The 27,007-nt window shown below is 39.2% G+C and overlaps 1 protein-coding gene across 3 annotated transcripts in view; it reads left to right on the forward strand.

Annotated features, from left to right (window-relative positions):
• The window catches only part of SMARCA2 (SWI/SNF related BAF chromatin remodeling complex subunit ATPase 2), a 126,578-nt gene that overhangs the window by 3,482 nt on the left and 96,089 nt on the right, over positions 1-27,007 (forward strand). For 2 of the 3 annotated variants that reach the window (XM_086628695.1, XM_086628697.1), the window contains exons 2-4: positions 8,042-8,302; positions 16,570-16,693; positions 26,623-26,952. In XM_086628695.1, coding sequence (XP_086484821.1) covers positions 8,078-8,302; positions 16,570-16,693; positions 26,623-26,952 — 679 coding nt within the window. In that variant the 5' untranslated portion in view covers positions 8,042-8,077. Of the gene's footprint in view, positions 1-5,146; positions 5,258-8,041; positions 8,303-16,569; positions 16,694-26,622; positions 26,953-27,007 lie in introns of those variants that run through there. The other variant, XM_086628696.1, reaches the window with a different exon arrangement.

The following is a 27,007-nucleotide window of genomic DNA, read 5'->3' on the forward strand; positions in this document are numbered from 1 at the left end:
TTTGTTGGACTTTTGAAGTTAAGGTCAGAATAGGCACAGTAGCAACTTAAAAAAAAAAACCAAACCAAACGTCTGCACTTTTACCTCCAGTTTTCGTGGTCCTGATGAGTAATATTGCTGTGAACTGGTGATCCTTTTTAGAAGGAGTCTTCTCATTCTTTGTATGACTGAGAACATTTTTGCAAATTACTAATTAAAATGTCTATTATATTTTTTGTGTTTCCTGCTGCAATTGAAGTTCTCTATGCTTCCAGGACCTCCACCTCTCTTGAACTTTATCTGTTAAGCTTTTTCATTGTTCGATCCTCTAGTGGAGTAATAAACACAATGTTATGACATAAAGTTGACTTGTCTTGAAAATGGCAGCAATGTTATGACATAAAGATCACTTCTCATGATAATGGCAGCAGAGAAAAGCTTATGCCTTATTTGCAAGATAAAATAAGGAAGGATGGAAAAGGGAAAGAAGTAAGAAAGAAGTAAGGCTCACTTAAACACAGCTCTGGTAGTTTGCAAGTATAGCAGAATGCAAAGATTAATATTGAAAATCATGTGACTTGTTTCTGACACATGTAAAGTTGTCACTTAGGCATAAACGTTCTCCTCTTTGTCTCCACTTGACAGAGAATATTTCCTATGTGTCACTGCAGGGTTTGAGCACCCGGTGGATCATTTAGAGCTGGGACCTTTGGGGAAAATGTTAAAAATAAGTTTGTTGCTATGGAAGTGATACCTTTTTCGTATCTTCACTGATATTTTACAATAAGTAACTTGTATTTAAAAGAGTCTTCTCCCTTCTTCCTCCTCCTCTTTCCCGTTTTAAAGACAAGGCCTGTCAGTAATATGGCGAATTCCTTTCTTTCTGCCTACCTCTCATTACGGCTTTTGTTTTTCAGAATCTAATGTGAAGATGATGTTCCATAACTGTGATTAATACCTGTAGTAAAGGTCACGGTATGGAAACTGAATCTGTAACCAGTCAGTGCTGTCATGAGTCAGTTTTCTGTGCCCGAAACATGCAGTGGAATCTATCTATGCGTGCAGCAAATGTGGACTTGATCCTGGCCATGGTCTGCCATGACTGGCTGTGGGGTTGAAATACAATGAAACTTCTGGCTGCAGCTATCTGCTCTCTACTTTTCCTGGACTATTGCCTTCTGCAGCAAAGCCATCAGAAAGGGTCATGTGTCTATGCTGTAGCCTCTTCAGTGAGGTGGCATAGCTTAGCCTAAGTTGTGTAAACTCTGACTTGTGGTGACGCCTTTTGACTGCCTGTAGTACATTCAACCCCCTCTGTTAGTCATTTCTTGGTGCTGATGGCAGTTTTTTGTAAGAGGATAGGCTGTAAGTTAGAATAGTTGAGTAGTTGCTTTATGAAAAACTGAACAGCTACACAGCAGGAATGAGAATTTCTACAAGAATATTTGTAAAGGGTTGAAGGTGGGGAGCAATAGGACTATCATCCTAAAGTAAACCGTCTCTGCTTGTGAAAAGGAGCCTTTTGCTGCATGACTCCACAATGAAGTTTCTGGTGTAAGCACACCACCTGTTCTGCTAGCTATGCTGGGGTGCATGCAGACAGTCTTTGGTACAGACAGCTAGACAAGCGGCTGAAGCAGTGTCCAGAGGTTTTTGTCTGTGGCCTAAGTGTCTGGATAAGCAATTAAGGTGCAGCATTTCTGATTCTGTGGTCTGTAGTTTAAACTTCAAATTCTCTGCCAGGTTTTGAAGTTACAATGAGGTTACATGTGTGAGTATGCAAAGGCAGAATCCCTCAGCTGTTAGTGTGTTTGACTTCTCTTATGTGAACTGAATAACTCAGGTTTATGTTGAAGATTTGAATCTTCTCCTTACTAATTTTTTGTTGTTTCATGTAAACCTGTTTATTGATCGAATGGTTTGATGAAATGGTAATAGTTAAATCCTCATAAATGTTAATGCAGTGTCCTGTGGAGTTGTAGAATATGAAACTGATTTACTTGTAAGTATTATAAGTTACTTGTTTTAATTATGATGACCTGCTGTCATTTTTAAGCGGTTCTTAAACTTTGAGCATCTTCATTTGATTATGGGTAGCCGATTAAACAAATACTACGAATCACTGAGAGTATAATTTAGTGTTTTCTGTGTTAGTGTAATAAAGATAACACCTTTAGCCTGTAGGATATCACAATTTCGCAGTGTATCTTTTCAAAGCCACTTGTGAATCATGATTTCAGTTGGAGATGGGTGGGGAGAAGCAGACTGTAATTATTTTTCTGTGAAGGCAAAGTTACAGTCTGCTTTGCAGTGTGTATGTGGCTGTTGCGTAGGTCCATATTTCCTTTTCATCAGATCTAAGTGGTGCAGTTTCCTCACTTTCCATTACCTATCCAAGGCAGGGGATCTGGCCAAAACATCCTGGCTGAAGTTCAATTTAGGTTGACTCAGTCATGGATGGGCAGAAGTTATATTGGATGGTGAAGAGAAACAGCCAGAATTATAAATACTGCACTGTTTGTTCGTAGACTCGGTGTGTGCCTTGTGTCAAAGCAGTCTATAATCTCTGGATCTTTTTGGGTCTCCAGCTGTTCTTGAATTCCGAAGTAACGTGGGTGATTTGTTACCTGCTGTGTTTTAATTTTGGATCTACTAATACTGCATGCTTTCTTCATGTGAAGGAAGTCCATGCCTTTGTTACTGTTGAGTTTGTAGCAGGTTTATACCAAAATATCTGTAATGTGCTTGGATGCTGTGGGTCCTGAAACATTGAGCTGATGGAGAATGTGTTGTACAATTAATTAGCTGCATCTACAAAACCTTCTAGATGCATATAAAGTAATACTGCAGAAACATTTATGCTTAGGGAATATTTCCTCAAATCCTTCATAATGTAGATATTCACTGTCCTAAACTGTTTGATCTAGAAGTAGTTAAGTAGAGATCTCAAGTCTCTGTTTCTTCAGCTCTTAGTTTTGTGTCTCTTCTTGTGTTTGCATCTGACTAAAGTTTTTCTTGACAATAAGACTTTTTCCCTCTGTCTCAGCTCCAGTGTGTACAGCAGAGGTGGAGAAGTTCTCTGAGACCACAGGACAAACTGGGTGATTCACCACAACTAATTCAATCTCCACGAATTACTTTTGGGGCTTTTTCACAGGAAATGTTTGGTGATGTTGATGTAAATAAGAAGTGATAAGAGATTACAGTTCAAGAAAAGATATGTCTTGTTTGAAGTTGTGTGAATAACACTACTCCCATGAGGGTTTTGAGGAAACTTTAAGATTGGACACTTGAGAAACAATTAGACAGTATGTAATGCATTTGAGAATCAGGGCCAGCAGCCTTATCATTTGGGACAATGAGGTGGAAATTTGTTTTTTCATTTTATCAAAGTACTTATAATATGTTGGAAACGCTTACTTTCCCCCCCCCCCCCCCCCCGTCTCTTTCCACCTCACTTTGTAATTCTAACAGGCACTAGTCATTAAAAAGCAGTCCAAACAAATGGATCAACACTGGTTTTGGTGGGAGTTGGCTTCATTTAGCTTATGTCATTATAGGCACCACAATTTACCCAAACTAATACTAATGTTATCTGGATGGAGCTTGACCACTGTTGCACCTCTTGTTTCTTTGTAGATTTGTGTGTTGACTTTAATGAAACTTTTATAAAGGCCTAGAGTAATTAGGTATCTAGCTCTTAGTGAATCTTAATGAGTAGGATGCCTAATTTGTGTGCATTTCTTATCTAATCCCAGTCTTAGTATATATAAACTAAGCTATTTTTGAAACGTTAAATGATAGGCTTTTTAGCAGTTCTGTTCTGTGTACATATCCTTAGTTGGGAGGGCCATGTATGATGTGTTCTGGTTTATCGCGGTGGCTGTTTTTTTAATTTAGTGAATACTATTGCCAGAGAAAATTGCTTGGTCTCTTTATGTCTGTGGAGATCTTTGAACAGGATTTATTACATACATTAAGGTAGCATTTTCCAATACTTCATGTTCCCCATATACATCTTACAAATTACTTTTTTTTTTAAATAGAAGCATGTTCTTTGACAAAAATCTCTGAATACAATCTGTTTAAGATAATTCCCAATTATGTAAGATTGGGTGAGTTTATCTGCTCTTTAAAAAAGATAATGAAGGGACTTGATCTGATGTAAGGGGTGCTACATTGCCCTCTGGTAGTTACAGTTTTTTACAGGTTCAGCACTTGCTAGCCCATTGAAAAGAATGTAAAAATTTTGAAATTTGCATACAGGACATGTTTAATGTGTATGTAAATGACAGTGTAACTAGTGGAGCTGAGACTGGAGCCAGTTAATTTTTGTGAGAACTGCAAGTTGAATTTGAAATAAAAGTGAATAGAGGGGGAGATTTCAACACCCATTTTAATGCATAGCTGTAGGTTGAAGTCTTTTGTGAAATAGGCTATTTTGGGATACTGTTTACTGATAGTAGTTTTGTAATAGATTGTGTTATGGTTCTGTATAAATTTTTCTGGATACTGGTGGTGGTGCTAGGTTTGACTTGTTAAGTGGGCTGGACTTTCCTTGTAACGTGCAGAGAGAGTCAGCTGAGAGAGTGTCAGCCTTATATTTCACAATGTAATGATTTGTTGTGGTTTTGGTAGTGGGGGAGGGGCTGCAAGAAGCTTCCCTGACTCTGAAACTAGTTGGACCCCACTCTGACCAGGGCTGAGCCAGTCAGTGCCTCTGCGAATGCCATGTTCGCAGTTCTCAAGTTCACAGTTCCCCAAGAAGGGAACAAAGGAACCTGAGCCAGCCAAGACCTGCAGAGGAGAGAGGAGGGAGGTGGGGGGCTGCCTCCCCCCAGCCCAGCAGCTGCCCACACTGAGCCTCTGCCACTTGGCTGGAGATGGCCGTGGCATCACGGCTTGGAGAGCTCCCAAGCGCCCTGCTCCCGTGGCGCCTGCTGGGCAGAGTTTCTTCCTGCCAGGACCAGGTCAGAGGACTGATATGTGAGAGAAACAGCTCTGCAGACACCAAGGCTAGTGAAAATGGAGCAGGAGGAAGTGTGCTGGAGCTGAGATTCCCCTGCAGCCCGTGGTGAGGTGGCAGGCAGCCCCTCTGCAGCTCTTGAGAGAAATGGTGGAGCAGTCTGTGGAGAGGACCCCCCGTTCTGCTGGAGACTGATGGTGAAACAGAGCTACATCTGCAGTCTGTGGGAAGGAACTCCATGTCGGAGCGGGTGACTGCACCTTAAGAAGCAGTGACTCTGTGGGAAAAGCCTGTGCTGGAGCAATCTGATGGGTAAGGATTGTATTCTGCGGGAAGGACTCACGTTGGAGAAGTTCTTGGAGGACTGTCATCTGTGAGGAGAGCCGTGTGTTGGAGCAGGGGAAGAATGTGAGGAGTCCTCCCCCTGAGGAGGAAGGAGCAGCAGAAATGACGTGTGATGAGCTGACTGCAACCCCCATTCCCTGTCTCTCTGTGCTGTTGAGGGGAGGAGGTAGAGCCGGGAAGAAGGGAGGGGTGGGGAAAGGTGTTTTTAAGATCTGGCTTTATTTCTTGTTATCCTCTCTGAAGTAACTGAAAATGAACTTAATTGATTTGTGCCCAGGGGAGTGGTTGGTGGGTGATCTCTCCCTGTTCTTACCTCGACCCTCAAGCCTTTTGTTACATTTTTCTGCTCTCCACCCCACTGGGGGCTGTGGGAGGGGTGAGGGTGGAGATGGAAGCAGAGTGAGTGAGTAAGAGAGCGAGCAGCTGTGTGGTAGCTGAGCTGCCAGGTGGGCTAAACTGTGACACGATGGACTTGTACAAAAACTCTTTGTTGTGTGGAAATGTCTGTTGTCCTTCATACAGCCAAACTTATAGGAAGTTTGGCTGTATAGCCTCTTACAGGAAGCTATGACATGGTGTGTGCAGTTGTGAACACTTGATAACTTGGTTCCTTTTCTGGTAATGTCGTGGGGGCTATAGGGGACTAATTAGTGACTAGTGTTTTGTTTTGAACAGAGAAGCTTTACAGGCATCTCCCTGTTTTACTTTGCAAGGAAATAGGATCCCAAGGGAGCTTATTTCAGGTGAGGATATTTTATTTTAATGAGTTAAGTGTTGTTCTGATTTGTTGCCTTTAATCAGAAGAGAGAAATAGCTGTTAAAACATAACAAAAGGGAATTTATAAGCAAAAGCTGTTAGGCTAGGGTTGATCCTAAGTTCTATTAGGTAACTGGGGGTAAATAAGTGAAAATGGTCTCATGTTGTAGTATTTTCTGTGTGGGTGCTGGTAAGTAAGACTTGCTGGTAAAAGAAGACAGGTGATGAGTTGTGTAAGCTTTGAATTCCCTAATTGCTAGCAGTAAACACCAATCCACTTTTTTTCTGACATGTCTTGCAAATGGGCGTAGTTTCTGCTTTGTTGAGAACCTTGGGAGGGTACTTTGTTTTTCTTGAATCTCTGTTTCTTAATTTGACTACAAGCCAGGGTGTTTGTGGTGTTACAGTGCAGCTTTAATAAGCAGTGTTATAACAGGGTTACACCACTTACTCATGTTAGCAAGTAGTTACTGCGAACTATGGATAGTGATAAACCATATGTGGAAGCTGGAATGCTCTTCTGTGATAAATTCTGAGAGACTGGGACAGGGAGTTGTCTTAGGCCTAGTGATGCACCATTACGTTGTAATTACCTTGTAGTGTACCAAATTAGAATGCTTTTTAATAAGACTCATTTTTCATTTCATTGGCTTTATTATTTCGGGACAAGTAATCATAGGCAGGTAACCTTACTATAAAACTGCACTCAAAGTAAACGCAAGGAGCAGGCTAAGCCCATCGAATGGTCAGCTTCTGCTGAAAGTGGTGATCCTACTTGTTCCTTGTGCTGGCGCTGGGACTCATCTGTCCTTTCAGAAAGTCAGTTTGGTAACCTGAATCACTGGATGGTTTTGTGGTTTTGTTTTGTTATGGTCTGTTTTTTTTTTTTTTTTTTTCAGTATAAGGTTACTTTTCTGCTGGCTTAACTACTCAAATAATAAGGTCACTGCATGATCAAACACATGAAAATAGTGCTGTTGGGAGTGGGGAATAACAAGAAACATGACTGATCTCATTGACAGCAACTGACAATCAGTTTTGTAAAAATATGCCAGCTGTGTCACTGTGATAGAATACTCTGACATTAGTAAATAAAAAGTTCCCAATATTAGACATTGATAAAAGTTCTTAGAAAACTGAAGAATGATACAAGTTCTCAGAAAACTGAAGAATGTTTCAGGCCTGTAGCCTCTATCAATTTGTTCTGCTAAAAACATGGAAATAAAAATATAGAAATAGTTGGGTTTTTTTTCAGCCTGTAAAAGCCTGTCATTTTTTTCTCAGGACACTTACTGTTTTATAAGCCACTTAAGCTGCACTCTTCTGGTTTGTCACATGGGCAGAACCCCTCAAGTGGATTATAACTCTTCAGTCCATAGTAATTGTCTTTTCTATTGTTGTTCATTTGATATTATGATTGCATACAGAGATAACCAGAGAGGTCCTACCTACATTGTTATCTAACTTAAAAAAAAAAGTCAGAAAACAGTCTTAATAATCCTTTAAATACTTGTTTTACTGCATCACCATGAGTTTTGTAAGAATGAGTTTAAGTGCAGTCACATCTGATGAGGGAGAGATTTTTGAACGCACACATGTTTCAGAGGTGCCCAGCTATCTTCCCTGCCTTTAGTAGTGCTGTGCTTGACCACACCTGATGCGTCTGATGATGGCAAGTCAGTTAACCATTGTACCATTGTATCTGGTAGATGTTTCTCATAGTGTACCAATTGTTTTGTTCTGTGAGTAACATAAACATCCAGAAATCGACTGAACTGTCAAGCTCATTATCTTTCTAGTGGGCTTTTAGAACTATGGTGAAACTAACGTGCAACATTAAGGATCATTTAAGCATATTCTGCTGATGACAGCTTGCATGTGTATGTGTGTGTGTGTAATGATTGTTAGTAGATTTTATTACATTTCTTTCAATGCCCCTAATGTCACATAGAAATTCTGTTTTTCTTTTTGTTTTGTTTTGTTTTTGTTACTAGAGCTATTCTACTAATTGAAAAGGAGACAGAAAATAGATGTCCACGCCTACAGACCCTGGCGCCATGCCTCATCCTGGTCCTTCCCCTGGACCAGGACCTTCACCTGGACCGATTCTAGGACCTAGCCCAGGACCAGGGCCATCTCCTGGCTCAGTTCACAGCATGATGGGGCCAAGTCCTGGTCCGCCCAGTGTCCCACATCCAATGCCGACAATGGGGCCTACTGATTATCCACAGGAAGGCATGCACCAAATGCATAAGGTAATAGTGTACTACAAATGAACCTTTTTTCGGTAGAGTTCTCTCCACTGATTAAAAAACTATTTACACTACATTTAGACCTGCATAACTACTATTACATGCCGTGTATCACCTGGAAAACTGCAGCTACACTCATACTTCTTATTACTGAAGATACTGCATATATCTGATTAACGACAGTTTCCTTGTTCTTAGCAGACTACTTTGAACTATAGAGTTAGTAGTTTGCAAATCTTCATTTGTAAACTGTACTTTTCAGTAAGATTGACATTTCTAGGGGAAAAAAAAGAATTATAGTGCAAAAACCTTATGATAGACCATTCTAACCACCTTTTTTTTTTCTTTTTTTTCCTTCTTGTCTGTTTAGACATGTCTTGCGTTTTTCTGAGGTTGTTTTTAGTTTTGCGTGAATTTATTTTTTTAAGTTAATATTTTTAACTCTTAAAGGGCTTGTCCTTACAGATTTTTTTACTCTTCCATGTTGATGAAAAACCTGGTTTCCAAGTTATTTTATAAAGGCTTCATCTTAATAAGGAATTTAAAACTATGTAGTGTAGCACATATGAATAATTTGACTTCAGTGGTTGTTGTCATACTCTTAAAATAACATGTGTGCTTTGACTACCATTAATGTCTTTTGCTTTGAGGTAATATTTACTTGTGTGGAATTACCTTTGTGTGAACAGTCTCTTTATGTATTGTAATTTTTATTTGGTTACGTACCAGAGATTTAGAACTTAGGATAATTTCAGTTTCACTGATGTTCTAGTCTCAGAAATATGCAGTAGCAGCTTACAGAGCCAAGACATTGAAAACCTTTTGGTAACTATTGTGGATTCCACTTGGAATTGTTATATGCACATAGAAGAAGAAATAAATTCACAATTGAAATTTATTTTTAAAGTAATATAAACATATTTTAGTTTTCCTCATGAATTGGCAACTTCTTCATGTTGCCATTTGCACATACCAATCAGTTTCATTCATTAAAACAGTTGAAACAATGTCCATTCAGTAGGCACAGAACACTACCATCTTTTGCGTGAAGAACTGTATCATTAAGTTTTCTAATAGCATAAAGACAGCTGAAGTGAAGGAGGCCATGCTGCCTGTTTGTGCTGAACTGTTGTGATTTCTGAGATGTCACTATGTTCAGTAACCAAAACTTTTGCATTGAATCTTGAAAGATGTAATTAAGCTATTAGCCAGATTAGACAATTTGCAATTGGCATTTCCTTGTTTGTGCAGTCGGTTACAGACCAAGCTTCCTGTACTCTGCTGAATGCCCAAACATCACAGACAGCCAGGGTTTTTACATTCTTCAGTTCTCTCGTTTCTTTGTGTTTGTAAGAGATTCTGTACTTGCAGAAAAAGCGGGCCACACCAGGAATTTTCCATTAGAATGGTTTAATGCTCTATACATTATGTTTTTAACTGCTATATCCTGTTTCACCTTGTGTGTTCTTCGGATATTTAATGCTATGTTACCATTAGAAACAAACCAACAAATGTCGTCCCACAAGTGTTTCAGTGACTTGAGAAGCATCTCAGAAGTCCTGTGAGCCAGAGTAGAAATTCTCCCACTGAGGTGGCAATGAAATGTTTTGAAAAATGCACATGGATGTGAAGAGTCTGGATAGCTAATTCAGAGATGACCAGTCAGTATAGTTATAGTAAAATTACTTTTCTGTACCTTAATTCTAATAATGGAACAAAGGCTGTAATTTCACAAGTCTTTTTTTAGTAGCAACAACCTTGCAGTCCTCTTCGTTGCCACTTCACAAGCTCCAGCATGACTTTGTGTGTGTATGGCTAAGCTAGAAAATTGATCTGTTGAACTGATCTAGGTGGCAAAAAAAAATTTCTTGGTTAATTTTTCAGTCTAGATGGGTTTTCTGGTCTGTTTTCCTGTGGAACCCCAGAAATCATGGAATCATGGAATGGTTTAAGTTGGAAGAGACCTTAAAGATGATTTAGTTCCAACATGCCTGCCATGGGCAGGGACACCTTCCCCTAGGTGACGTTGCCCAACATCCCATCCAACCTGGCCTTGAGCACTTCCAGAGATGGGGCATCCACGACTTCTTTTGGCAGCCTGTTCCAGTGCCTAACCACCCTCACAGTGAACAATTTCTTCCTCAGATCTAATCTAAATATACCCTCTTTCAGTTTAAGTCCATTACCCCTGGTTCTGTCACTCCATGCCCTTGTAAAAATTCCCTCTCCAGCTTTCTTGGAGGCCCTCTTTAGGTCGTGGAAGGCTGCCAGGAGGTGTCCCTGAAGCCTTCTCTTCTCCTGGCTGAACAACCCCAACTCTCTCATCATTTCCTCACAGGAGAGGTGCTCCAGCCCTCTGATCGTTTTTGTGGCCCTCCTCTGGACTTGCCCCAACAGGTCCATGTCCTTCTTCTGTTGGGGGCCCCAGAGCTGAACGTTGTACTCCAGGTGAGGTCTCATGAGAGCAGAGGAGGAGAATCACCTCTGGAGCTTGACCTGCTGGCCATGCTTCTTTGGATGCAGCCCAGGACACAGTTGGCTTTCTGGACTGCCAGCGCACATTGCCGGCTTATGTTGACCTTCTCATCAGCCAGCACTCGCAAATCCTTCTCCTCAGGACTGCTCTCAATCCATTTTCCACTCAGTGTGTACTTGTGCTTGGGACTGCCCGAACCCATGTGCAGGACCTTGCACTTGGCCTTGTTGAACTTCATGAGCTTCTCACAGGTCCACCTCTCCAGCCTGTCAAAGTCCCTCTGGATGGCATCCCTTCCCTCCAGCATGTTGACCACACCACACAGTTTGATCTCTTCAGCAAACTTGCTGATGATGCACTTGATCTCTCTGTCTGTGTCGTCGACAAAGATGTTAAACAGCATCGGCCCCAGTACTGACCCCTGAGGAATGCCACTCGTCACTGGTCTCCAGTTGAACATCAAGTCATTGACCACAACTCTTTGAGTGCGACCATCCAGCCAGTTTCTTATCCACTGAATGGTCCATCCATCAAATCCATGTCTCCCCAATTTAGAGACAAGGATGTCGTGTGGTACATGTTTGAGTTGGTCCAGACACTGCCTGTTCATCCATGCAGGCGTCCTGATCTTCCTGCCTGACTTCCTCTTTGTTGGGATGCATCGCTCCTGAGCTTGCAGGTGATCTTGAATATTAACCTGCTTTCTTGGGCTCCTCTTCCCTCCAGGGTTTTATCTCATAGTGCTCTTGAAGCAGATCCATGAACAGGCCAAAGTATGCTCTCCTGAAGTCCCGGGTAATGTACTGTGACAACTGAGGGAAGATTCTGTTTAAGAAGTGCTGTGGAAGGGTGCCTCTAGACTATTTCACAGATACTACTTGAGTGTTGTTCCATGTAATTAAAAAACTGGTCAGTCACCTGCAGTTTGATGAACTAATCGCTTTCTTTCTGCTCAGTGCTATGTAAAGCAGTTGATCTTTCAACTCATAATGTAACGTAGCACTTTTTTTTTTCCTAATGAAATGCAGTGGGAGTGTGAGATTGCACAAAAAGTGTCCCAGTTACGCAATTGCTTGTGGGGTACACATCCCTCGTGTACAATGGATGTGGTTCTTACTTTTAAAATTCACAAACTAAGTTGAGAAATAGCTTCATTGTATGTTAGATGTTTGACTAGCTTGCAAAGAATGATATAATGCATAAAAAATTAAAAAAAAAATCCAAAGTATCCAACAATAAAGAAAATACTGATTGTTACAAATGGATATTTATAGATCATAATTCCTAAAGTGTGTTTACTTAACAACAGTTAATATGAAATTAAAGACTCTATATTCACTTAGTAACCAGAAAACCCTTCCACGGGAAAATTTACTATTGATTTACATAACACAGTTTTGACAGAAACCATAAATTAACTGTCTTTCCTGCTACTTTCTTAAGTAATCTTTAGAGTATCGATCAAATTGCTAGGGAAGTACTTAGAGTTCCAAATGTTGCTGAAGTATATCTTTCACGGAAGACAGCTACATTTAAGGAGCAATACTTAGAAGTGTGTTTGGTGGGGGGACTGCTAAATGGACAAACTATAACAGCATTAGAGAATCTTTTCAGATGTAAATACTTGGAAATTGGGAAGATATTAAAGGAAAGCATTGTTACATCATTGCCCTAATCTTACTTTTCCTCAGTATCTGCATACCAGCTCCTCTGGAGGCAGAACGTACAGTTAGGTGGCTTTAATCTGAACTGATAGAGCTTTCTGTATGCTCTTATGCACCAGCTGGCCACATGATTTTAACTGCTTAACTCTTGGTTGTGAAAACAGTGTATTTATTTAATTTGTGTGGTTCTCACTTGAGGGGTGGGAAGAGCACTGTGAGCTCTTCGTTTATGTTCTCTTCCATTTAATCATAACCTGGTGCATAATCACTTTTGTGAATTCGTAATGGGGTGTACTGTAAATTATTATTGGTTCTGGAAAAATTATGACTATGTCATAGGCAACATGGCTGGTTTCAGTGAGTGAGAGAAAAAGAGAATGACAGAAAAAATATTTTGCTGCAGAAATGGTATTTTTTATTAAATATATTATTTGTTCACTCAGATGTTCCATTAAAACAGAAGGCACATGGTTTCCTATTTCAAGTATTGTTGGCTAATAGGTTTGTGCACATCAGATATTCTGAGAATGTTAAAATTCTGTCACGGTCCTGGAAGTAACACCTTTTTTGTTCAGCAGGCATGTTCCGTGCATTATTGTTATTGTATGTGTGAAAAAAGAAAGGTTGTTGTCAACCTTGTAGAATCAGCAGAGATCTTGTGTAAAATGGTGTTTTAGTTATAAGAGATTAACAGAATTGTTGACTAAGTCCCTCTTCAAGGACAACCACAGTCAGTCTGGTTGTCCATCAGTTATGCTGTGCAGTCATGTGACAACACTTTGCTGTTTGGTCAGTGAGATTTTTGTTGGTATAAAGGATGCATTGGTCTAGAAGAAATCTAGTTTGATACTTGATCTTACTCTCTGATTTCAAGGGCAGTGTTTTGTTTGTTTGTTTGTTTAAGGAGGGGAAAGGAAACAAAAAAAGACACCATAATCTGACAGTTTACCTGGAAATAGGTCAAACTATGATGCAATGCTGTCTGTGAAAAGACCGTAGTTACTAAATCCAGAGTAAAAGCAGTGTAGGCAAAATGTTCCTTATGTCTTAGGCATTATGTAAAGTCTGTAAGTCTGCCAAGTCTGTAAGTGTGGGCTTGCATGCAGTTGAAGCTCATCCCTCATTATGTTTTCTGGAGGCACTGTTTATGTATCTGGCCAGTTCTGTGCTGCTTCTTCCTTACTGGGACCAATGAAAACAGTAATGTTGAATTCAAAGTTGAATATGTCTCAACTTCCTGTTTCCCTTCTTTTCTGTCATATTAAAAGAATAAATAAAAAAAAATACCCTAATTTACTAGTGCCTTATTGGTAGTATAGATTACATTTCTCATGCCAACAATGTCATTGTAGAATTTATACAGGACTGAAGAATTGACGGAAATTTTATTGTGTGTGAGATCCTTTCTGTAATTTTTAACTTGTTATATAGATTTAAAGTTATCATCTAACTCTGTAACTACACAGTGATTCAAAGAAGTTGCAAAAAATAACTATATTTCAGTTCTTGTAGTCCTCTGTTGAATTGTCTCCCGTATTTTACAGAGTTTTTCTGTAGACAGTAGAGGTGAATTTAGATGAAAAATATTCTTGGAAATAACAAGTCTCTTTGCATAAATCAGCAATACTGTGATCATTAAAATGAATTTTGTCTTCAAAGAAGTGTATGCCATCTTCTTTTTTTGTAGCTTTGCTAGTAAAAAACTGATTAATGAGTTCTACCTTTGCTAATCAATTTCTAATGAATTTCACATTCATTTTTTTCACAGCATAGTTTATGCAAACACACAGAAACAGACTCCTTTCTTGCTATATTTAGGCTTCCTTCCATTAAACTTGAAGCGTTTTGATTTGATACACGTTTTGTGTTGGTTTTTTTTTGAAATACTTATCTTACAAAAACCTGTTCTTTTGATCAATTCTTTCCACAGGTGCATTCCTTTGATTGATGTTTTCTTGTGTGATCACATCTTTACCTATCTGTTCCTGTTTGATTTTTTTAAAAATTCTGTTTTTGAAAGGCCACATATTTGTTTTCCTGTACACTGCATCTTTGTTAATGCCAGCTCCTTTCCCTATATTCTGTATGCTGGTGCTTCTGATGCCCGGGGTATGCGTGCTGTGTCCCATCTTTGTCCCGCCAGAGCTGCCTGCATTCACAGAGGTTTTGTGGTTGCAACCCATTAGTGCAATGACACCCATCCCTGCAGTCACACCACAGATGTGTCCTCTGTTCAGGAAAACAGATCCAGTTTCCTGCACAGACTCCTCCTCCTTCTCTTGGTGGCCCTAAAGGTTTAGTCCTTGACCCATACCATGATAAAATAGGAATGGATCCAGCTTTACGGGTGTTTTGGTTTCTGTAGTATTCGTCTCTTGCAGGCAGAATGTGAACTGAGCGTTCTTTTCCACTTTGGTTGTCTTTGTTAGTACGGGCGAACAGAGGGAGGGATCTTCATGCCTCGGGAAAGGGCATTGGGATTTACTTGGTCAGCACAGTGGAACTATTTTTAAAGTGTTAGTCATCTATCTCTATATTTCTACTTCATATCCCAAGTTCTTGTAATCAAAAATATCTTCTAGAGTAACAGGTATTTTTCTGATACAATTTCTTTTCACGAATTTTTTTATACTGTCATGACAACTAAACGATTTGATGAGCCATAAACAAATTCATTTTACTTCTTCTTTTCTCTAACTTTTCTCCTTTTAACTGATAGTTTCTAATAAGGAAAAATGATCATGAAATCCTTCAAAACTGCTGATAAACAAAAAAAAACACAACCCAACATGTGTTTAAAGACACTTTCAATCAAATCTGATCATTGCAATGGAAAATTTGTGTGAAGGGTTTACAAATTAAAATTTAGCATCTATTTTTCCTTTCTACAAAGGATGACCTATGTTGAGTTCTGCTTAAATTATTCATGTGCAATGAATTGCTCAGAAAGAAGAAATCTGACAGAGTCCTTTTTTGTGTGACTTGGTGCAGCTTCTTGCATGCTCTTTTTGTTCACTGCCTGTGTTTTCCACTGGAGTAAGTTTTCTTAACTCTCTTTTTAAAAATAATTCTCAATAAGTAGGTATGAATTTAGATAACACAGACTGCAACATCTCCATTCACGGTAGGATTTGCAAGAACAGCATTTATTGTGCATGCATGCCTGTGTTACGGAGAGGGGCAGAGCTTCTTATTTCTGTAGAGAGAAGATAAGTGATGCCAGCCTGTTCCTGCCTAATACAAAGCCTTGCAGAGCTCTAAGTTAGAAATTAATGAGCATAATTGCTTCCTTAGTTAGGGACTTGATGTAATTTTTGCTTTCAGGTAAAACTTTTTAGTTTTCTGAAAACATCTTCTTTCTGATGTTATTTTTCACCTGTTTTCACTTTGAGTCGTTCAGTTTTTATTATGGAGCCTTTTCCAGTGCCCTGCATGCCTTCACTGTGTTTTTCTGATCCCAAGCTGTCTTCTCTTCACTCTCTGAAGAAGGCATTTGGTCCTGTTTTGCATTTCAAGTACCATGGGAACGATAGTTTTTGAGGAGTGAATGAGGTGACAGGAACTGTGGGGAGCACAAGTATTTGAGTAGAACTATGTCTTCCCTTCCTGGCTGCCGATCCCTGGTTTTGCCTGCAAAGAAGAGGTTGCCTCCTGCAATGTCATCTTTGTTTTTGAAGAGAAACAGTGTTTGGGATGTTTCAGTAGAGCAGTGACTGAAAGGGCAAAGTTTGGGCTAAAAATAACTTGAGCCAAGCCACAGGCTGTACTTTCATAAGTTGGTGTGTGTTACACTGCTTTGTAATATGAGGCCAGTACAGTTCATGTGTTTGTATTTGGACAGTTTCCCTCCCTGGCATTGCCAAATGGTTATAAGGAGGGGTCAAAAACAAAAACGAAAAAAAACAGTCCAAATGCAAAAAGGAAACAGAGGGGACAATCTAATGATGCTCTGTGCTTCCCCAAATGTCTGATGCCAGGGGTAAAGGTTTCCGTCATATTTACTTTGAATGACTGCTAAGGGAAGTTTGTACTCTTTATGTATTTGTTTAGATTTTTGAGTTAAAGTCCTTTAGATTTTTACAGTGGATTTATATACCATGTCTATATAAATACTTATTTTGTTTTCACAGTCTATTGATGGCTTGCATGAAAAAGGAATGGTTGAAGACGTTCATTGTGGCTCCATGAAGAGTATGCGACCTCCTCACCCTGGAATGGCCCCACCTCAGAGTCCAATGGACCAGCATAGCCAAGGTTTATACATGCTGTGCATGCTGTATGATTCTGGGGCCCCTTTGTTCCACAAAGTCAGTAGTTCCATGTAACAGATTTTCAGTTATTTCCTTCCAGCTTTGTTTGGAAAGACTGAACTGGTATCACAGGACAAGGTGAATAACTAAATCCCCTTGCTTTCTGGAGTGTCCGTCAGTCATGTATTGCAAAAAAGCTAAGGTTCAAGTCTGTGGTTGGGGCAGGTAATTGGACTAAGTCCAATTTCAGTTCACATCTCTAAAAAAAACCTCACCTAGTTCTTTCCTATCTTAGATGGCTAATGTAAATGCATTAGAATATGATTTATTGTAATCCTGTGTTGGTAATCTTACCTTAATGGTAAGAGAGTAGCACCCAAGCAAACCTGGAGAAATATCTATAATGTTTGGTCAAGGGCTGATCAAAGTTCTTTTGAAAATTTTTTATGCCAGACAATAGAAACACTTTCTGCCACATTGCTGCATGCCTTCTTTTTGTCCTTTAGTTTGCAACATAAGACGACATGCATCCTATAAGCATCTCAGTATGTTGGAGATTTAACTGGTAACACCTGTTAGTATCAATTAGTTCAGCAGAGAAGGCTTTGTATGTTGCATAATTAATTATATTACAGCAACACCTGAAGAATCTCAACTGAAATTAGGTTCTTAGTTTGACAAGTCGGTACAAATCTTAGTAGGTCTGTACAAATCTATTAAGGGATGGTCCATATTTGATGTATTTGTGTGCTTATTATGTAGGATAAGAGAAATGCTGGAAGGAGAAACAGGTATAGATCAGCAAAGTGACTCAGCCTGAACTGCCTTGTGACTTTTCAGTGGGTTGTGACTGAAACACTAGTCTGTAATTCATCAGCTGAATCCCTGAGTGGGATCTTAAACATTAGAAAGTACTGTTTTTCCTTTACACCTTTCATTAGCAGTTAAGTGAAATAGAACTGACTTTGCAGGAAAAAATTATCCATCAGTTAAAACTTTTCCAATAATTTCAATGAGATGCAAGCGTGATCATCTGAGAGCAAAATTTTGCCTGACTTTGCATTCAGAGACACTCTTTTGCTTGTAATGAACTTGTTTCTTAAAATGAACATCTGAAGATGAAGATGGATCCAATTCAAACACAACATGCTCAAAATACAAGAGCATAAGTTGCGAAGGCTTCAAATAGAAGTAGCTCTGAGTTGTGTTCTTCTTTCCTGTGCTGGCTGAAATCAGACTTCCAGGTTGTGTTGCTCTGCAAAATAATGACTGTATTGGTAGCAGGTGTTTCAGACTAAAGACTACAGATCACTGCTCTCTTTTTGGTGTATGTCAGCAACTGTTGCAACGTAAACAGAAAATACTGGACTTACAATGTAAGCAGGCTTTTTAAAGAAATGGTTAAAAAACAACTCCCATGCATTCTAGTATTTTAAATACTGTACTTGACATTATCAAGGAGTGTTTTAGCTTTCTTTGCCTCTATGTCTCCTTTTTTTCTTCTTACACAATTATCTTTTCACAAAAAGTGATGGCATTTGAAGCTATTCTGATACGTGTTGGGTAAAGTCCCATCTGCTAACCTTGTACTTTCTCTCCGTTTGTATACATATCCAAGGTAGAAAACCACATTTCTTAAAAGCCTTTCAATCTATTGGATACTTTCAGTCTTATTTACCATGGGATTAGAGTCTTGTAAGACAGTTGTGTTTCTAGAAGTTTTGTGGAAACAGGCAATATGGTAAGAGAGAGTGAGCTTACCCATGCCCACATTCATGGTGAGAGGACGGTATGAGTTCTTTGAGGATCCATGGAAGGATGTATGGTAATCTTCTAATCCTGATAAAATCTTCATTTGCGTTTGGTACATTGTTAGAAACCAAGACTTACTGTAAGGTTCACTTCCTTGTGGATTCTAGGATGTCTGATAGTTAAGCATATGTTGCAGTTGTGTGCAATTTTTGACAACATGTAAGCGAAACAGAAATTGCACCTCATTAGTTCTAGGTCTATTTTTTTCGTGGCTTATTGTTTGTAGGCCTCAAGTTGAAGTAGATAAATATATGCACCAATTAATGTTACTGTTTTTGGATGGTTGGTGGAAAGTAGGTGAAGAAGTTCAAAACCCCAGGGAATGGATGACCCTAAACTTCGGCCATTAGTTTGAAAGCATAAACAGAACGGCCATGTGTCAGTTAAATGTTGTTTAGTCTAGCACTGGTTCTAGGTAAAATCAAAGAACGTTGTATATCTTTTAATTCCATGTGACCTTGTCTATAGTTCAGGCCATTGAGAATACTTTCATGGAAAAATCATAGAATTGTAGCATCATAGTATAGTTTGGGTTGGAAGGGATTTCTAAAGGTCATCTAGTCCAACCTCCCTGCAATGAGTAGCGACACCTTCCATTATATCAGGTTGCTCAAAGCCCCATCCAACCTGGCCTTGAACACTTCCAGAGATGGGGCATCCATGACCTCTTGGCAGCCTGTTCCAGTGCCTAACCACCCTCACAGTGAACAATTTCTTCCTCAGATCTAATCTAAATATGCCCTCTTTCGGTTTAAATTCATTACCTCTGGTTCTGTCACTCCATGCCCTTGTAAAAAGTTCCTCTCCAGCTTTCTTGGAGGCTCTCTTTAGGTCATGGAAGGCTGCCAGGAGGTGTCCCTGGAGTCTTCTCTTCTCCTGGCTGAACAACCCCAACTCTCATCGTTTCCTCACAGGAGAGATGCTCCAGCCCTCTGATCATTTTTGTGGCCCTCCTCTGGACTTGCCCCAACAGGTCCATGTCCTTCTTCTGTTGGGGGCCCCAGAGGTGAACGCAGTACTTCAGGTGATGTCTCATGAAAGCAGAGTAAGCAGAGGGGCAGAATCACCTCTGGAGCTTGACCTGCTGGCCATGCTTCTTTGGATGCAGCCCAGGACACAGTTGGCTTTCTGGACTGCCAGCTCACATTACCGGCTCGTGTTGAGCTTCTTATCAACCTGCACCTGCAAGTCCTTCTCCTCAGGACTGCTCTCAATCCATTTTTCACTCAGTGTGTACTTGTGCTTGGGACTGCCCGAACCCATGTGCAGGACCTTGCACTTGGCCTTATTGAACTTCATGAGGTTCACAGGGGCCCACCTCTTGAGCTTGTCAAGGTCCCTCTGAATGACATAGCCAGTCTTGTCAAGCAAATTTACTATTGTTTTTGTGGGGCTCGTAAGCTAAGTGGATTTATTAAAGTGTAGACAGGTGTGGTACAGTACAGTCATCAGGAAAATGGATCCTGGCATATATATGGAGTTTCTCTATGTGTCATTAAAGCCTGTAGTAGTAATGATAAATGCAGCTTTGTCTGCCTGATGGAGTTATAAGAGGTGCTCGGCTTGTTACTGTACGTCATTCTGATTTAGGAGGAAGATAGAACTAGGTAAAATCAATATAACTTATATTAAATATATTAAGCTAGTTAAATAACAGATTGTAAACCTAACTGTAAATAGAAGATGATCATCCAATTGTGGATTTTTCTAGTTAATCTTGTAGGGCTCTATCGTGTTCAGTGCTGCTCAATGTATTTGTCAGTGATTTGGAAAAAAGCGTAAAATCAGCACTGGTAGAATTTGCAGAGAGCACAGATGTTCAGCAGTAAATAACGAACAAGCTGGTTACAAAGGCCGATCGAGATACTCAGTAGAACTTGCCTACTTCTCGAGCATGGATGTTAACACAGCCGACAGCATTGTGTATCTGGGAGCAAAGTAGTTTACTGCGTAGGTGTTACGAGACTGTATCATACAAAGCAGAAAGACTGTGGAAAGAGTTTTGATTATTCCGACAGACCTAAATGTGTATTGCCATTCAAAGTGTTTGCAATCATGAGATGGAATGTACTACCTGCATACAGAAGCAAGGACACATTAGTTGAGAAGTCGCATCACCTTTTCTAATGAATTCGTTGCAGGCTGTGTTGTAGTATGGTATTCCATTCTAGTATCTACAGTTCAGAAGGATGTTGAGAAATGTTTAAGGTAGCATCAAATGTTTGAACCATCTTTTTTGGTTCAAAAAAGATGAGGCTGAGTGACCTGAAACTGCATAGCCTGAAAAAGAGAAGGCTTGGAAACACCTGATGAGACAGAGTGACCAAGAGGGAGCCAGACTCTTTGGAGTGATCATCAGTGACAGAGGAGCAGACTGTTGGCACGAACTGAAACACATGAAATTGCATGAGAACATAAGAAAACATGCTTCTACTGTAAGCATGGCTGAACAGTATAGTAGGTTGTCCAGGGAGGTTGTCTAGGTGTCTTCCATGGAGATAACCAAAACCCGACTGCGCATATGGCTGGGCAGCCTTGCTGTAGCTGACCCTGTTTGAGCAGGAGATTGGGCCTTTTCACTGTTTGAATAGCAGTTACTGCTCTGAGATTTTTTGTGGGTTTTTTTAACTAACTACAATTACTAAAATAAGATATGCACTTTATTATTTAGATTCTGGTTGCTTTTGGTTTTTTTTTTCTTGGTGCTCAGTGAGATGCTAGTTACGCAGAAAGATCTGTTACTAGCTCAGACAGATTGTCGCATTTTTATTGGAGTCATATTGCAATAGGATGATTTCAGAAGTCTGACATTAATTTATGGGGGAAAAGATTCTGAATTGGTATCTTTCTCCTCAAGAGTTACTCCTCTCCACTCTTGCTGCCAAACTGGAGAAAGGGTAACATTTCTGACTATTTCTGGTGATCAATTTTTCTTTTCTTGAACTTATGCACAATGATGTCCCTGTTTAGTGTTAATACCTTTCTTTTAGTGCTGATAGGTTAAATGAAAGGAAAAATCCATTGCTCCAGCTTTGTATTTAGCTGTTTAGATAGTAATCTTACTAGACTTAACTGAATTTGAATAGTGATAGAAACAGCCTTCAGCCTCTGTGAATGAAATGTGCCGAAAAACCCAGTATTGGTATTAGAAGTGTGAATTTTTCTGTAAATTGTTAAACTGCTAAACAGTTATCTAGAAAAAGAAAATCGTGTTTAGATTTGACTTTGTAAGAGGAATGAAGAGAAATTGCAAAGACGAGCCAAATGTTTGTATAAAATAAAATATTCTTTATTAAATTCATAAAAAGATACAAATGGACTGAAACAAACAATTTCGGTGTTTTCCTGGAATTTGGAACAAATTAAATGATGTTACTGGGATACAGCAGTGAAATACTGACCAATTTGAACAGTTTGAGTGTCTTTGCTTGCTACTTGTAAGTGGAAACATAAGCGCTGCAGGGATTTAAGGTTCTGGGACTTGATCTGTGTATATTTTTATATATAAATGCGGTGTTTATTGAACTTCTTATAAAGAGACACCAATTTAGTTTAACTTGTAGAATTCAGCAGGTTACTGCTACTTCACAGACAATGTTCATTGTCCCTACTGTTCTTAAATTAGCCGCACTTCCTTTTGTGATATTTTTCAGCCTTTTAAAGATGAGAAAAGGTCAGTCACCTTATCCATCTGCCTGACAGTGTAAGACCTCTCAACAGTTTATTTCTACAGTCCTAGTTTTAATGACTTGCACACAGGTGGCCTCTCTTTCTCTTTGTTCAGAGTTTCACAAGAACTGAAGTTAACTCTGGACACATTAGTGACAGGGAAATGTTGTATTTTGCTTACCTTAAGAGAGTTTGTAGCCTCGATCCAACATGAATGGATTTTCTACTGTGTGCCAAGACATTATGCTTTCTTACTGTGTGTTGCGGGCATGTACTTGATTCCTTGTTTGTTTGTTTTTTTTTTTTAAAATAACTTTAATTGATAGTTGAAGTGATAGTTAACATAAATGAGTTACACAACTAGATTTCTTCAATCCTATCTATATCTTCCCAATCAAAAAATTCTCTTAGAGCCATGTTTTGAGTAAAAATATACCCTTGCTATCAGTTTTAGCAGAAAAATTTGACATATATAATCCTTAGACACTTTCATCATTTCAGCCTTCTTAATTTTTAGTGAGGAGTCAAGACCTTTATTGAATATTACACTGTTTGGAGTAATAAAACCTTGACTCTTTCTGTCTCATATTTGTTACCAGAGTTTAGAATTCATATTTGTTCTCCTCTGTTTAATTATAGCATTAGAAGTGGAGCAAAAAGATCTTTCTGTCTTTAACTCTGTGGTTCTTCAGCTTTAAAACAGATGAGGAAAGTGTTCTTTGCTTCTGTTAACTAAAGTGAAACTAAAAGCAATTAGAGCAGAAACTTTTTATACAGTCTGCCCTCCAGAAGTACTTTTGTTTGGTAAAGTGTAAGAACTAGGATTTCTTCCACTGTCAATACTTGAAAGAATACACATCGTTCATGATGTATTGTGATATATTTCTGTTGAACAAGTTGATACCAAAGTGGGATTAAGAGTGTTGTTAATTATACTTACAGTGAAGAAAGCAGTGCTTTTTAACTGCTGAAAACTGGAGAATTTCTGATGTAATCTCTTCTACAACCTGTTTTATCGAGAGGACACAACTAGGCTCTCCTCAGAGGTGCATAGCAAAAGCACAAGAAGTAATGCTCACAAGTTGCGTAAGTGGAGTTTGGATGGGTCTTAAGGGAAATAAAATTCACCGTGAGAGTGATTAAGAATTGTCATCATTGGAGATTTTCAGAACTCACCTAGATAACACCTGGAGAAACCTGATAAAGCATTGTAGTTCCCACATTTTTAAATGACGGGTTGGGCTATTTGGCCTCCCTTGTGTTGGGTGTCTTCTACTCTGTATATTTTTCAGAATTAATGTTATCTGTCATCGTTCACATAGAATCATAGAATGATTAGGGTTGGAAGGAACCTCAAAGATCATCTAGTTCCAACCCCCTTGCCATGGGCAGGGAAACCCTCCACTACACCAGGTTTCTCAAAGCCTCATCCAACCTGGCCTTGAACACTTCCAGGGATGGGGCAGCCACAACTTCACCAGCACATAAAACTTTTGTGTTGCGAGTGTTCTGCAACCTCACTGTTCAGTGCTTTTGCCATCTTCCATTCTGAAGCTTAGATTAAACTGAATGGTTTATGCAGAATAGAAAACAAAATTTTCTGTGGAAAATCTAGAGGAAGGGGTACTTGGGAGTTCAGCAAGTAACAATTAATGAGCTAGGTATTTAAAAACCTGCTGAATACTTATTGTGGAAATTCATATGTGCCATGGAAAAATGCATTTTAAGTGCGTCATAGCACATGAAAGGATGTTTGCAAAGTTCAAAAGGTGTCTCTCTTTGTCTGTATATTAAACATTCCTACGGACTGTGTCAGATCTTTTTCTTTTATGACATGCTGGTTACTCAATCTTCATGTATCTTCTTGTGTCCTTATTCAGAGCCCTTGTGTGCACGCTCAGCTGTATTAGAGTATATGCAATAAGATAGGTAAAAACCAAGTAAGAGAGAGTCTTCACTCTGGGGCAGGCTTGTGACTATGTTATTGTCACACTGCTAAATCTCAAAGTTTTCAAACTTGAAAATTTCTGTATAGCATCACAAAATTTAGGTTCTGTAAATGCCACATTTTGGAGCCTTTACAAGAAGTTTGGAAGACTTTTATTCTTTCCTGAGATATTTTATTGGAATTTTGTTTTCGTTCTGACTCATCAAGCATGGTTTCCTATTGCCAAGAATCCTAATGCATAGGGCTTTGAGGGAGAGAGAAAGTGTGGATAATACATACCTAGAAAGCTCAAAAAAATGCCTGCTTCTAAAAACTCCCCTCTGCAAAACATAGTCACAGGCTCGCAGCTGGAATTGTCAGGACTGAAAACAAGCGCGCAGTATCTTACACCACAGTTTTACGTTTTTGTACTCCAGATGAGTTTCAAGATCCTAGGTCTGAAATCTCTCAGTGATTAAGGAATACGTAACTTGGACAACATAACTTGAGGGGGAAAGAAACTTTTCTTTGAAAAGCAGTTTTGAAAACAATGTAATTCGAAGTAGATGCCAATTAAAGTAAATTCTGAGATTTAGATATGTAATAGTAATGGATAAACATTGCAATAAACCCTATTTTACAGTATAAAACAATAAAGCAGTTGTATATTTTGATTTTGTTGTGGCATAGTGGTTCTTTTGAAGTAGTGTGCTCAGCAAGAGGGAATTTTAGCTTCCCTCCTTAAAAAAGAAAAAAAAAATTAAAAATTGAGGCAAAAGTAAGTTAGTGGAAGAAGACTAATAAGTGAAGTAAACGTAACGGTTATTTATCATAGCTTTTATCCACCAATGGATGTAGAAACAATTTTTGTTTTGACCTAGGAAGTAACTGCAGTAATTTAATTTTTTAAGGCGTCTTCTTCCTTGAACTCCTCACCTCATTTTCCTATTTTTCTGTTGAACTGCTTAATTTGTCTTATTCTCACTAGAGTCTTCTTCCTTTCCTGCCATCATCTTCTTTAGTTGCAAGATTGAATTCGATCTGCTTCTGTCTTGTCTTATCTGGTCTTTTCCCATCACAAACCCATTTTTTCCCTACTGTACTGCTACCTAATTTTCCTGTTTTAGAAGAGCTGAAATCCTTTCTTCTTTATCCTTTATCTCAGACATTTACAACCTTTACTTTATTATAGAATATTTTCATCCCCAGACCTCAGCATTGATGGACTTTCAATTCTTTAGCACTCTCATCTATCTATTTGTATAAGTTGTGGTGACTTAGAGCTGTTGTTGTCTCAGAAAAGTTGAGACTACTTTGAGATTTTACCTATGTTGCCCTTACTGAAGGGCAAATAAGAACAGTGAAGCTAAAGAGAGGGCAAAATTACTTACTTCTGAGATCTGGACTATGTATAGATGAAATTGATGTAGTTTCACTTTAAAGTGTCAGGCAGAGTGGAGGAAGAGTAGATTTGGTGTCACCGAACCGCGAACTGTGGCATGAACTTTGGAGTTCAGTGATCCATGGCTTGCTACGTGTGTAGAATTGAGCCAGAAGATTTCTTGAGTTTGTTCTTAAAGTATTTTTAGGCTTTTCAAATTGGTAAGAGCGTTATTTGTGATCCACAATACCAGAGTGAAGTGAGTAGATATCATTACTTTTTTTTCACTCTTGGTGGACATCTTTAAAATCTAGCTGTCTGTTGTGCATTACCTGAAGAATTGGTCTTTGTATTTTTTCTCTTGACATGTTACGTATTCTTGGAAGTCTTACCAAAAATTTATGCTGTCTCTTTTCATGGACGCATGGTGAAGCTCAAGGAAATATGTATTAAGTGCAATTAAAATTCAAATTTAAAACCACTGCGTTCACAAGTGCTGTCATAATATACAAGCAGCTTCTTCAGAAGGTGATTTTTCTGCTTGCAGTTGATGTTCCAAGTTCTTGAGCACCCAGATGTTAAAAGGTATTCAGCATTCTTTGTCTGGCTCAAACCTTTAATCTGTATAAATTGGAAGAACAATTGCATAGGAATTTAGTACCATCTTTTTTGATTTTTGTATGTTGGCAAGTTTTGGCAAAGAGGGCATGTATCAGTGAATGGGGGTTCTTGATGTGTGTGCTTCAAAATAAACCTATAATATTAAGCTGTAAAAAAGGCAGACTTCACTGCTTGTGTTCCACAATGAAATATTTGTCTGACATTCTTGTGAAACAGTACCACATCCTGATGCTTCTGTATCGTATTTCATGTTTTAGTTTGTCTTACTCCAAATGTGAGGGTAGTTGTTATTTTTAGGAATTATTGGAACATATAATCGTAGTTCTTCTCAAAGAATAGCTCATGAGGCTATCTTGATGTCCCGGAGAACTTTAGATTGCACTTTTGTTCTTGCAGAAAATACTACAGCTATTCTGACTTGAGACAGACATTTTTTATACTTTATGTACAGTTAAAGAAATTTGATGGAATTTAGATTTGGGTGTGCAGAGAGGTAAGTTTGTGATCCTCTTGTCTGTTCTAGGTTATATGTCTCCGCACCCGTCTCCACTAGGAGCACCAGAGCATGTGTCCAGTCCAATGTCTGGAGGAGGTCCAACTCCACCTCAGATGACTCCCAGTCAGCCAGGACCCATTATACCAGGAGACCCGCAAGTTATGAACCAGTCTAACAGAGGTCCTTCTCCTTTCAGCCCTGTACAGCTGCATCAGCTGCGGGCTCAGATTCTAGCATACAAAATGTTAGCTAGAGGTCAGCCTTTACCAGAAAACCTTCAGCTTGCTGTTCAGGGCAAGAGGACCCTGCCTGGCATTCAACAGCAGCAGCCTCCCAGTGCCTTCAACAGACAGTCTGGTAAGTGAATCTAGGCCTTGTGTCATTGAACAGGTAATTCCTGAAGTTCCGTCTG

The sequence above is a fragment of the Tauraco erythrolophus genome, chromosome Z (genome assembly GCF_009769465.1).
Source record: "Tauraco erythrolophus isolate bTauEry1 chromosome Z, bTauEry1.pri, whole genome shotgun sequence".
Taxonomy (NCBI): domain Eukaryota; kingdom Metazoa; phylum Chordata; class Aves; order Musophagiformes; family Musophagidae; genus Tauraco; species Tauraco erythrolophus.